This window comes from Toxorhynchites rutilus, chromosome 2 (genome assembly GCF_029784135.1).
Source record: "Toxorhynchites rutilus septentrionalis strain SRP chromosome 2, ASM2978413v1, whole genome shotgun sequence".
NCBI lineage: Eukaryota > Metazoa > Arthropoda > Insecta > Diptera > Culicidae > Toxorhynchites > Toxorhynchites rutilus.
In genome coordinates, this window is record NC_073745.1 from 197031783 (window position 1) to 197045755 (window position 13973).

The 13973-nt window shown below is 40.3% G+C and overlaps 1 protein-coding gene across 10 annotated transcripts in view; it reads left to right on the plus strand.

The window, feature by feature from the left end:
- Nucleotides 1–13973, plus strand: part of LOC129769399 (cell adhesion molecule Dscam2) — a 405723-nt gene extending 391750 nt beyond the window's left edge. For 2 of the 10 annotated variants that reach the window (XM_055771657.1, XM_055771658.1), the window contains exons 14-18: nt 3213–3536; nt 3600–3760; nt 4068–4200; nt 4282–4372; nt 4860–13973. In XM_055771657.1, the coding sequence (XP_055627632.1) occupies nt 3213–3536; nt 3600–3760; nt 4068–4200; nt 4282–4372; nt 4860–5199 (1049 nt within the window). In that variant the 3' untranslated portion in view covers nt 5200–13973. Of the gene's footprint in view, nt 1–3212; nt 3537–3599; nt 3803–4067 lie in introns of all 10 variants that reach the window. The other 8 variants (XM_055771653.1, XM_055771654.1, XM_055771655.1 and 5 more) reach the window with 7 other exon arrangements.

The window sequence follows — 13973 nt, forward strand, 5'->3', positions numbered from 1 at the left end:
TTGTCCTTTTTTTATGAAAATGTTATTTTGACGTAGGACTACGTATAACCGGAAGATATAGGGGGTGCAATGAAAATTTAGGCACTGAACAAGTAGGAAAAAATGATTTGGAACGCGATCTGTTGAGAAATGCTCGAGTTATAAGAGCATTTCTCAACAGATCGCAAAGGTTTTTGCATCAATTGATAGGAAATATATCGCATCCATCATAACGAATAACATTTCATTTTTCTTGAGATAAATAATTGAATAATTGTGAAATAACAAGCATTGTCCAAATGCACTATGTGCCCATTTTTGATTGGTCCATTTTGTGCTCCTCAAATCGTACCGACCAAAACGGGCAACCAGAGCCAGCTTAAAAATCCCCGCTCCACTGCCGTAACGATCATTCTCATCGAAACCGTACACCACATCGTTTCGCATCACATCACATCAACAAACCAACACTAGCAGCCATGTCTGGACATGGCAAAGGAGGAAAAGTGAAGGGAAAGGCAAAATCCCGCTCGAACCGTGTTGGTCTGCAATTCCCCGTAGGTGTATTCGCCAATTGCTCCGCAAGGGTAGCTAGGCCGAGCGCGTTAGTACCAGTGCACCAGTCCACCTAGCCGGCATTATATAGTTTCGGCCACCGAAGTGATCGAGTTAGCTCGCAAAGCTGCTCGCGACGATAAGAAAACCCGCATTCAGAACAGACCACAGTTCGGTGGGTGGGTTCTCTGGGCGTGTTCCTAGTAGCATCACCAATTTGGGTCGACGAGGCGCAGTAATCGTTAAAGACGCTCTTGAAGTGCTCAGCCAGGAGTTGACATTTTCCCAATGAGATGCAGGCTCTCCTGTTACCCAAGTGAATTTCCACCGGTAGCCCGTTCTCTTTACTTTTAGTCTTCACAAACGACCAGAACTGCTTTGGGTTGCGCCGTAGATTGTCTTGTATACGCCTTGTATACTTTTTGTAAAAGAAACGGTTGTACGTTCGACATTCCTTGCTGGCTACTGAGAGCAAACGTTTGTCGATTGAATTACGGGTGCGAGAGTACTTGCGGAGCGCCTTCGATCTCAGTCGTTTCAGATGACGTATTCGAGTATTGGACCAAGCAGGCTTTGGAGTAGGTCCGCTCAACGGCACACAATCAGATATTGCTCGACCTACGACCTCATCGAAGTGATTAACGGCTCCATCTATCGACAAGCAGGAATCCAGGAACTGCCAATTCTCCTGGGCGAGTGAATGGCTCAATGCAACAAAATCGGTTCTTCGGATGTCGAGCTCATGCACATCAGCGGTATTGTCGAAACGAACGGGCATCGATAACATAATAGGGATTTCCAATGCAGGATGGTGATTATCAATACCGATTAAGGGTTCTGAATCTTCAATAACAGAACATTCCGGGATTGCAGCTTCATTCACAAACACAAAGTCAAGAATCCGAGAGTTAATGTTCATAATTTTGTTGATTTGCGTTAGATTATGGAGACTGAAACCATCCAGAAGTGTACTACAGGAAGCCGGAATGTACGAATGCAGGACATCGATGGCAGGATGATCATTTGCAGTGACGTTCCAAGTCAGCCCAGACTGATTGTAATCACCAAGAAGCAGAGCCAAGTCGTTTTAGTCGTGACAGTACATTACCAATCGAACTGATGTGACCGTTGATACTGATGGAATCCTATTTCCGGTCAGGAGGAAGGTATATTACCCCAACACTTAAAGATCTGTTTGGTGTCGTAATTTTCACCCAAGTCTGCACGAGAGATAGACAAATCGGAGCAGGGTCGCGACAACATCCAAGACGGTTTGAAACTGCATTCAAAACCCCACCTCCACGTGATTTGGAACTATTTAGATGATTGCGGTCGTTACGAAAAACAGTAAACGCACTCCCAAACAATTGAGATGAATTAATTCGTTCATCAAGCCAGGCTTCGGTGAGGACTATAACATGGTAGTTGGAATCAGCAGCTGTCAAAAACAAATCGTCTATCTTTATCCTTAGGCCACGGACATTCTGATAGTACATCAAGAGGCCGTCGATTGGAGTTCGCTCGTAATCTGATGAATCAGTATGGTTTGACCGTGGGTAGAATGGTGTTACGCTAGGACCTCCCATGAGGCGGCGGGCTGTGAGTTCAGTATCGGTGTAAATACTGCAGTTTTGCTGCGGGACTCTGAAAGTCATAGAACTATCAGGCGATGAAGATGTATTACAGTGAACGTACTTGCCTGTATGGGGAACTCGAAAGACCCCGACACCATCCTCGACCACAGGACCAGAACGGCTAAGAGGGCATATACGAGCTGCAAGTGCGACTGGGTCGGGAGGACTAGGGGCTTTCTTTGTGCTACAGGCATTGCGTTCTGGGGCGATAAGCGAAGCATAGGATGACTGTGGTATACTCGTTTTTAATCGAATATCAATATCAATAAATAGTCAAAGGATTTGAATCTACTGTTACAATCTTCTGATATAGGAAATTCGGAAGTTCTCCGGATTAAATTCTTGATCATCCAACGATTCGCGTACCTATGAGTACAATAATTTTGAATTCATTAATTGAACTTTCAAGAATTATCAAACGGAATCCATACCATTTCATTATAGTACTCCCACAAATAACTAGATCCATGCTCAAATACTAATGGCGTTGAAGTTACCTGTGGAGTAATAGATGGTTTTACGTTTTCAGCCTCAACTATATCAAAAATATATTGCAATGCTAAAGGGATTAAATAGACCTTTAAACGAGGATCAAGGAAGTAGCTATGTCGAATGTATCCACCGATTCAATATCTTTGAATTTTTGACTAGTTCGATGCGCACTGAAAAAAAAAAATTTTCGGGTACAAAGAATCGATCAAAAAAATAGGAAATCGAAATAGAGAAGATCGATCTTCCAAAAATTGATCCAAGATCGTCCAACCCTAGCTCGTAGACATTTTATTTTTCGAGTGAAGTGATTGTCATGTTACTCTGTTTAGTCGATAAAGAGGTATTAAGGCTCAAAACCTTGTGCCTCCAACGTAACGCTCTCGTTTTTGATATAACCCCCCAAAAATATTCATTCATTCATCCATTCAGATACAACTTCAAACAAATGATTAACAAGCCGACGGTAGTTCTGCGTCTACCTTGCGGTTTTATCACAGATATAACCCTGTTCTAGTTTTTCTTCAAATTTAATTTTGAATACTCTCTTTTTAGACCCACCACCGCCTGATTTAGTACAAAGAGGCCATCGTTCTCAGGTTTTCTATAACAACATTCAGTTGCTTATACCTATCATTATCACAATCACGGCAACCATCATCTGCATTGCGTTCACGGTGGTTTGTTACAAATATCGTGAGTATATTGTGTTGATCTGTTTGGGTTACGGCACTGAGCCGCCTCGTTACTTCCCAGGCCAGCGTGGTCGTGAGAGGAAGGACACGATGGACGGTAACCAACAGAGCGCGGACGCCCAAAGAGATCGCTACTACGCCACTATTCACAAAGTGGCTCTGCAAGCCGGTGATAAGATTCCAGGTAACTACTTGCTCATCGCCAGAAGATTGTCAGAGAATTTAGTTGTTTTGTTTTTACCAACAGAAACTTCAGAGGACATCTCACCGTATGCAACGTTCCAGCTTTCGGAAGCAAGTACCCTCGCACAGCCTCACCACAGCGGACCGGCCAATACACTCCTGCACTCCTTCATGTACCACGAACGTGCCATGACCGAGGGATGTGCTTCGCCTCCCCCAGCAGCGGTACTTAGACAACTCCATAATCAGTCGCCTTACTATAATATTGTGCGTTTGACTATTTTCTTTAAACAAAGGTTTCACTCACACACGCTAATTGGCTTCTAGTAAATGCCCTGTATTTTGTTACCACAAGTAGCTACCCAAAATTACGCCACTCTCCATCTCACACACCATTTAGTTCTGCACACATTTAACCTTTCCGTTCGTAAAGCTATTGTAGAGGCATAGCAAACGCGTGGATCAGTGAGTTTAACAATCTCCTCGGTATGCTCGCTAACGCATGTTTTTGTCTGCTTACTTTGTTCATCAGAATTCGTCAAAAGGTCGGAGAAGACATTCACGCAAAACAGAGCCGGATAGTGAAGAATCAGATTCCGACCAGGAACAGCTAACGTCCAGTCGGACTGAATCTTCCAATCAGCTAGACGCCAAGATCAAGCACAGTAAGGATGAACTCCTAGAACCAGCTGCCTGTGGGGATGATGAACTCATCTATAACCAGCATTTCATGCGTTCCATTCCAGGTCTCATCTATCATGGCACGCAATCGAGCACTTCATCCGACCTATCACCGATGTCTGAACAAAAATCACTACCTCGTCGTGGCAGATCAAGGTACCATCACCTTCATCTCCATAACACAAACACCACACCACGACACAAATCCTCTCTCAGTAGCAAAAAAGCTCAATCGCCAATTGCATCCCCTCGTAGTAGTTGCCAAAATGATACTCAAACGATTCAACTCCCTCGCATGCCGTCCCAGTTTCGTCCTATACATAGTAGTAGAACAATCAACACTCCATCACGCCTATCTTCCGATTGTTGATGAAATTGTGCCAATCTGAACATAAATTAGAGCGTTGTTCCATTAAATAAAATATCAAATACGTTAAAACTCGAGATGGAAATTAAAAATACCACAAAAAAAACCCTGAAACATGAAAAAAGGTTTCTTCAACAACCATATAAGCTAATAAATCTCTAAAATCCGTTCTCATTGTTGAATCATTGAAAAAAAAACAATCGTGCAACCCGTTGTTTGAGCACAACTATTGAGTCAAACAAACAACTACAACCAAACACACATCTATATGTATAGGGGAACAATGAGATCCTTACTTACACCACTACATTTACCCGATAATACACCGGGAGGCGGTGGCGGTCCGCTGTTTCATCAGGTACCGATCGAGAGTGGCACACCGGACCGGTTAGAACTGTCGGAGGCGGAGTGCGACATCGACACGATCAAGAAGCTGAAGCTGGGTATGCGTTCGTCGCTGTGGTCGCGACCCCAACAGAGTAATAGTGCGGCCAACGCGGGTGTTAATCTCGGCGGCAACGGAGTAGCGGGAGTAGCAGGAGCACTCGCCGGTGGAAACGGAGGGGCTCCTCAGGTACCAGTTGGACATCCGTCAGACTATTCGATCGCGGTGTAAAGTTTGTCCTACCTATTTGGAGGTCGTATGTTTCCTTTGTTGACTTATCTGTTTATTTAAAGTAAGTTCCTAGCTACCATTATGTGATCTAGGTACTTGTTTGGGTCTTTCAATAACAAAAGTCGTATGATTTGCCGCAATTTACCGTATACTTTTTACAAGCAACATTTATACACGAAGCATGGAATTATTTTTACACGATGTGTTGCCAATTATGAATCGCATTGATTAAACAGTCCTATTCTTATGATAAGTGCTATCAGTCATCTGAAGATTTGATTTAGAGTGCATCTCTTGTCGATACTGTTCATTTCTGGACGATATGTATGTTGCGACAAATGTTATTCACTTTTTGTGTTATTTATTATACGGTATGCATGATATTGCTCACACCATTGAGTACTATTGTCATCTTCTGTTATCAATTGAATTGTCTTACTTACATTACTTTCAGCAGGCTAGATCTTTAGTAGTTCGAGCTGTATCCACTAGGCGCTTGAATTCTACTCGGTCGTAGGCTGTTTTCAGCCAATTTCTTAGGCGGAGCAGTATTCACAGATCTCCCTCAAGCTGATCGAGCCATCTTATACGCTGTGCTCTTCTCCGTCGGGTGCCATCTGGTCTGTTGAGGAGAACTAATTTACCGGAGCTACCAGCTGGCATCCTGAAGGCATGTCCCGCTCACCGCAACCTTCTCACTTTCGCTGTGTGTCCGAGAATCTGTTGCAGCTCAATATTCCAGCGCCCTTCAAACAATACCCTCAAGGGCGATGTTGAACAACAAACATAATAAATCATCACCCCGACAGAATCCAGATTCTGTCGGGGTGATGATTTACCTGCACAAAATACACCAGTTTCGCCATGATAGCTCTCGCAACTCGAACTGGTTTAAAGCATACTGATGCATTAGTTGCCATAACTGTTCTCGACTCACTGTATCGACACAGCCTTGAAGTCGGTGATGCGTGGATATACTTCCGATATTTTTGCAGAGCATACGGATGCGTGAATATCTGGTCCGTGCCCCATGAATCTCGCTTGGTATTGACCCACAAACACTTTGGTCAAAGATGTTAGACGGTGGAAGAGGATCTGCTAGAGTACCTTCTAAGCGAGGTTGAAAAGCGTGATGAAGCGGTACCCGCCTCACCGCGGATATTGGACGAGGAGGGTACCGATCTCTTCATACTTAAAAAAGCTCGCATTACCACTTGTGCACCCGTGGCCGAGTGGTTAGCGTCATAACTAACATGCCGGGTGTTCGGGTTCGATTCCCGTTCTGGTCGGGGGAATTTTTCGTCAAAGAAATTTCCTCCGACTTGCACTGTGATCACGCGTATTCTAGAGCTTGCCACTCAGAATGCATTCAAGGCGTGTTATTTGGCATAGAAATCTTAACTAAGTACTAATAAAAATGACGCAAGTAATACTACGTTGAGACGGCGAAGTTCCTCTAGGAACGTTAGTGCCATTGAAGAAGAAGAACCACTGGTGCCTTCGAGCGGCTCGGTTGTTTTACAGCTTTCCATTCTTTCATCTCTTCCGAAATCTCCTGTAATTGAGACTATGTCGTTGGATGTGGTCTCTCCTAGGTCATTTTCTCTTCGGGCTGGATCTGCTGCGCCGCCGTTGAGGTGTCCGTCGCAATACTGCACTCACCTGTAGATCACTTCGCTGCGTTTGTAGATCACCGTTCGAGTCCTTGCACGTATACACCGCGCCGACATATTCTCATACAAACTCAAACTTCAATTAATTTACATAGATTTTATTTGTTATTTTCATGAATGAACGCACGACTTCCTTCTGCATTTCGTCCCAAATTCGGTGGATCAATGCCTTCAACTGGGCCAAAGTAGACACATCTTGTTCGTTATCTTCGACAACATGTATGATCATACGAGGTAATCCAAGAGGTTCAAATCTGGTGAACTAGGAGGCCATTCATCTAAAAAGCCAAAAAGTTAATCAAATTTTCCCAACGCCAGTTCAGATTCGCGCTACAAGAAGACGTTCCGTCTTCCTCAAACACGTAATGACAATTCCCGTACAATCTTTCCACGATTTGGGCTTTACAACATTCTGCAAAACATCCCTTTTATAGAATGATGCGTTCATCTACAACCGGGGAATGTTCTTCCACTATTTGGGATATTCCTTGAACTGTGGGCCACAATCTGTCGTTTTGTACTTTGCAAGACAAATAACTTAACATCCGAAAAGACAAAATCTTGTCCACTGTCCTTGATAGTGAGAAAGTTGCATTTTCAAACCGTTCATTTTTCGAAGATTCCGAGACTTCACCTTCACTTTCTTCCACTTCACTTTCACCTTTTTATAGAACTTCCACGTCTTATTCGAACGGCTGTTTCATTTCGTCAAAGACTCATTTTTCCTGCTGGCGCTTTTTTGCTCTGAAAATTGAGATCTGGCGATACCGAATGACTCTATCGTGTTTCTCGTTCACTTGTGTACGGTGCTGCTGCACTCTCGCCCATGAGGTCTTCTTCTCGTTAATTAACTGTTGCGGATTCTGCTCAACCCATCGTCCAGTAAAGCTGCACCTATGCTCTGTCCAACTTCTATAAGACCATCTTGAATATATTTCGTTGTTACACAAACAGTTAGAATTTCGACAAGATATTTTCAAAGATTGTTGAACGCTTGAAATAAAGTATAATTCTGGTCAATTTCATTCAAAAGAGTCGTTTGTTTTGCCTAAATATGATGATTTGAACTGTCCAGTTTCTATATGACCATTTCGAAATTCAGAAGTATTATCAATGAAAAGTTCAGAACAATCGGCAGATTTACATGTCAATAATTGGTAACCTTGCCTTTTCGATTAATAACCTGAAAAATTCGAGTTTTAATACTATTTACCAAATTCTGCAGAACGGATTTCTCGATATTTTTCCATGTCTCTGAAATTGCGGCCTTGAGTTCAAAAACCGTGGTGTACTGCTTTCCCTCAGCGTAGATTCTGCGTTATAGAGACCCCCAAAGGATTTCAACAGGCAACTTGCTTGCTGGATTTTTTTGCGACGATATCTACAAAACACGGTAGGAGAGAGGATTCAAAAAATGTATGTAATCTTTGCTATTCATTTTGAAGGATGTGAATGCTATCTTGGGTTCTCAGATTGCACAGAATCCCGCCCAAACATGCACGAGCCTCACCCAAAGTTCCAGGTTGAAAAATACTGTTCCTCCTTCCGTAAATCACGTCAATACCCGTTCAAACCATCAGAACCATCCAAATTGAACTTTTGTTCGTCTCTGATGATAAGTTAACTAAGGTAAAAGAAATAAAAAATGCCATCTTACATTGAGTGAGTTTTGGCAAAACTCAGACGTCTTTCGATGTGGGATGATGACTTTTTCCCGCTTATCCCGATCAGAGAGCTTCGATTTACGTGAAGCTCTCTTCTTCTTACCGAGGTTTCGCCAAATAATTGAGCACTACTTGATGGGATCGCTCAATCCGACGAGCAATTTCTCGGATACCAACAGTTTCTTGGTGAAAAGCATCGGTTTGTCCTTTTTCTCTCCCGTGAGCACATTGATCAAAACATCTAAAAAAACGGAAAATGTAACTGGTCTTAAACAAACATTGTTTGCAATGACACATAGCAGCGAGATCATCACCTGGTCTTATAGAAGTTGGACAGAGTGTATCGTTACGGTAAAAGTCTCCGTCTTTTGAAGCTATCCACGAATCAATTCATTTTTCGAATTCTTCATGTAAGTGGAACTGCTGATCAGCCAGACCATGTGCCATCAAACGGGATAAGTAATAATCGGACGTCGTAATATCTAGGGAATATGGCGGGTGAGGTAGGAATCAGCATTTGGTTACACTTTTTTGCCGCTGGAACATTTGTGCAAAGACTAATAAACAACGCTCAACAACGTCTCTTGACCAAGTTCCTTACTTTTTGATCATTCTCGCAGCATAGAGTCGCTTGGAACTGGCTTGGCGGGTAACCCCAATGCTGCAGCAGACACAGATATTCATTGAGTGCTGTCTCCAATTCATCGTTTTCAAAAAAATTTAGTCTTCATTCTTTTCACTAAGAGCAACATTTCCGTAATCTTTTTGGAGCAATGTGCTCCAGCCGCAGTTTTCTACGAATGAAAGAAGCGGGTCAACATTATCATCATCGTTCAATCTAAGGCCATTGTTTCCTATATTTTACGAAGAACTCGTCTCCAATCTCTTAACTGCACTGATCGCTTCACTGTGGGCAGTTAATTTTATGCACACATGGAGATTCACACAGGGGTGAGGTGTGCGATGCAATGTTTCGCTTCCCTTTAGGAACTGAACCGTGTGCGATACCTTCCATTTTTCCCTTGTATCGAACAAAATGTGTGTGATATCAACATTACGAAATACTGTTGTCTGCTCGCTAGATGGTGCGAGACTGTAAATAGAAATCGCTAGTGGCTGATTTATCTATCTCCAATAAATTGAAAGCGGATAGAGCAAGTTATATTTCCTCTCTCTACATTATATGCTGCATTCGCAGTTGATTCCCCGTGGTATTTGTATATTGTACCTCGCCCCTTTCTGAAAGACATCGCCATCTAAGAGACACCAGTTTGAATTTTGGGACCCCGAATCAGTTTGCCTTAAACTACTTCTCGCTCTCAACAGATCCTTGGGTCTTCTTCAGGTTTCGCTTGACGATGGTTCACTACCTCTCCATTGTGCGCAGCTCTGATAAGGGTTCTTGTCCTCGGGCACCTCGTGCGCGTTGTTGAAGGCATTCCACTTCATGGGCTTTGTTTCGTAATGGCATCAAATTCGACAAAAACAGTACGGAACAATGGTGTTGCAGATGTTTTTTTCAAACATTCGTTCATGTAAATTTCCTGGTTGACGATCCCGATGGCAATGACAATGTCGCTTTACAACGTATAGATACAAATAGCCTGCCAAACCAGATATTTCATAGCGAAATTCCACATTTTCACTTGTTTCAAAAAGGTTGCCATCTTATTCTTTCCGGTTTCCGCAGTTTCCTCCCTAGGAGTTTTTGACCTCTATGCAATCGAACTTCGTCAGTATAGTCGCGTACAGTTTCCGAGATTGTGTTTTGACCGTCTTGTTTTATTGATTGTCGCAATTTGGAATCACAACCACGTCAAAAGCTTAGCCCGATTTTTAGCTCAATGCATTGTTTTAGACGCGTGGCTCTTCTTGCTTGGACGCCATTTTGATGAATGAAGAACAAATGTCAAAAAGGTATCATTCGACACGCATACATCTGCGAAAAGAGAGGTGCTCAAGGTCCCAAAACATACGCAATCCATCTAGTTGTTCTATTAGAAAAAAGATTATTAAAATAAGTAGGGGAGGTGGGGGTAAAACGGACATGTTAAGAAGAACTTCAATTATACTTTTGAAAACTCATGTTTCCCAAAACTTTGATGCAGTTTCTTGCAATTCAATACACTGTTTTTCTACCTAATTGGCCAACTATTTTACATAAAGTGTTTTTCAATGTTTTTTAACTGAAATTAACACAGACCGAAAAGTACAACATTTTTTTCGATGCGGGTTTGTAATATATGGAGCGTAGAAGTTTATCGATCGCGAGAGGAATGATTTTATTCAATTAAGGTCTGAACGAATATCCGTTGAATGATGAAAAAATCGAATTAATCCACCTAGAAGTGATATCGTGCTTTTCCGCAGTCTAAACGGATAGACCCTCAACTATTTTGCTTTTGGTTTCAGTCAGCTTCTAAACAGTCCTCATTTGGCGATTGATTTCCATTTATAGACGCAGGGCATTCCTAAGGAATAGATTAAACAGACATTCCACAGTCCATCTCTGTCTTACTGGCAACTGTCCGTTTTACTCCACCAGTACAATGATTTCAATAATTTAAATTTCCCACTCAAAAATGAATTTACTTTTCCGTACATACCTAATATCGCTTCTTTGTTAACTCAAAAACCGAAATATAACCATCAGCGAATTGAATTTTGTTATTCAACCACTCAAAATGCTTAATATCGAGGCAGCTAAAATTACATCCACAAGCGGAATCATGTATGATTTTCGGTGTTTGTTTCCCTTTTATACTTTTGATCAGTATTCATTGCCATAGGGTGGCTTAAATATTGTAGAATAACATGTAGAAGGTGTTCTCATTAACAGAGATCTGAAATTGAAAATGTAACTATACAAATCAACCACCTGTCCATATTACCACCACTGTCCGTATCACCCGGAGATCCCCTACTGTCTATGCCTTGCAAAGTGTGACATGTACTGCTCAGAGTTGTACTAAGTTTTTGAAAGCTGAAAGCACAAACAATAGCACAAATCACAATCACAAATTCATTACCAGTTGCAGAAAAAGTTTGTTTTTATTTTTTTTTCTATGTATACTTTATTAAACTACGCTCAAAACGACGCTCCAAATACGTACGTCAAAACACTAAGAAGAAGAAACATGCCAAAATATCAACTGTACCGATCGATTGACTGATACGATGCAAGTGACAGGCGGTGAATAGACAACCGTGCTTCATCAGCAAAACAAAGTTTATTATTAATCAAAATTTTTACGTCGGATTCATAGATAAAGTTTTACACTATAAATCAAATATATACAAGAATGATGCAGTCTTAAGCTAAGCGAAAAGGCGCCTTTGTTATGTTTTTTGCTTCGGTTCCCAAAATAAGGTATCATTGTTTCACTTGTGCTAGGCAATTTGTGCCAAAAGTCTACGTTTTTACAAATCAAAAGGAAGTTTTCTACAAACAAGCCCCAACAACCCTGAACGATTGCCAATCATAATTGATAGTACGTGCCAAATTTGTCTATAAGTTGTTTTCTAGCAAATGTAAGCGTTTTCTATTTTTTATATTTTATCGATTTATTACAGAATAAGGTTGAAAAACGCAAATTTAAAACAATACCTATACTTACTAGGATTTTGTATCTGTGTACAAAGACTGAATTTTCATTAACACATCTTAAAAGATAAATCAGCTAAATAGAGAACAAACAGAAACAAGAGTAGTAGTGAAAACTGAAATATTAGAGGAAGGAATCGTGAAACGTCAAATGTTATAAACTATACCAATCGGCGTTTGGAAAACAATGTAATAGAGAAAAGCATTCTGGGTAAAGCAGTATGTGTGTATATCAATTGAATTTACAAAATGGCCGATTACTATATGGCCTCACCTAGTGAGCATACTTGCTGACGATCATTTAATGATATTTGTAAACGATTCACAGATTGCAACGTTGAGTAGTTAATATAAGCATCCTGTTTTACCCGAATCATTTACATAAGCAAATTTTGTTACATTTGACGTTTATTATACATATTAGGTTGTAAAAATTGAAAATGTACATTCCGTAACGCAACTGTTCAGTTGTAGATAATTCAAAAATCAGGAATTAAATTTATTAATTACAATAAATTATTATGAAGCAAAAACTGACGAAACTACTAAATGCTAGAAAAATACACTACAAAATGAAATAGATACAATGTATAAATTAATCCATCAACGAACTGTACGAATTTAATGAAATAAAACACGGAATCATACACTCTTAATGCAAGTTTTGTTTTGTGCAGTTTTTTAATGAAAATGTAGCAAAAGCAAAGCAAAAACAACAACGTCAACTGAGAAGCCAAATTACGTAAACAATGATTCACAAAAAAAATAATGACAAGTTATTCAATAACGATACGGTGTTTATGAGGCAAAATAATAATTTGTGATATGTGTAATCAAATTACTACTAGATACAAAGAAACCTACAGTTATATGAGTCAAATAAAACTAACCATCGTAAATGCAGTTAGCGTAAAGCCAAAATTTAGCAGAAAAAAACCAGTTTTATTGAGATAACCAAATTTGTTTAATTGCGTAGTAGCCCGACAAGAACTATTAACACGTTTTCCCATCGATGCCAAAATCATACGTAGTGAATTTTCCATTAATTATGCACCTTTTGAAAAACACAGAGAAACACAAACACATGACACTCACACCAAGTTTCGGCATATACGTTTCGGCCAATTTGTAAATATCAATCAGCAAAACGATCACAGAAAAAGAGTTCAAAATTTTCACAGAAAATCCACTTGAAATAACACATAACAGCAAATACAACAACTGCCCTTTTTTGAGAATAAAAAAAAAGTACGTTTTAATAAAAAAAATACAGAAAAAATGGTTGGAGGAAGCGAAAATCATAAACATCTACTTTACAAAATAAAAGTCAAATGGTCAAATCAACTATATAACCATGGAACGATAGGGTAATTTACAAACCATATGTCACTGAATGAAAAATTAATCTCTTTCGGAAGGTAACCGTGAATGTATTGAAAGGTACGGAGGACATAAACAGTAAACGAAAAAGCAGGAACTAAGCAAGATGAGAAGAAAAAAAAAGAATCTGTACACAAAGAGTGAAACACAGTGACGAAACTGAGGAGTGTCAACAGACCACATAGTTAGACTTGTATAGTTGCGCTGTAAGATGATAAAGATGTGTACACACGTAACAACAAAGCAACATGTTGATGAAATGAACAAAAATGTACTATTTATATTTAAAATTGGTATAAAGGATGAAACACAAAGTAATGTTAATTTTGGGTAACTGGATTGTTGAATTGGTGCCACCAGAAAACAAAATACAATATTGTGGCATTTCCAAGTGTTGAAATAACAATCGTTACTCAGATAATAGAGATGAAATAAACTGAATTGCTACACTGA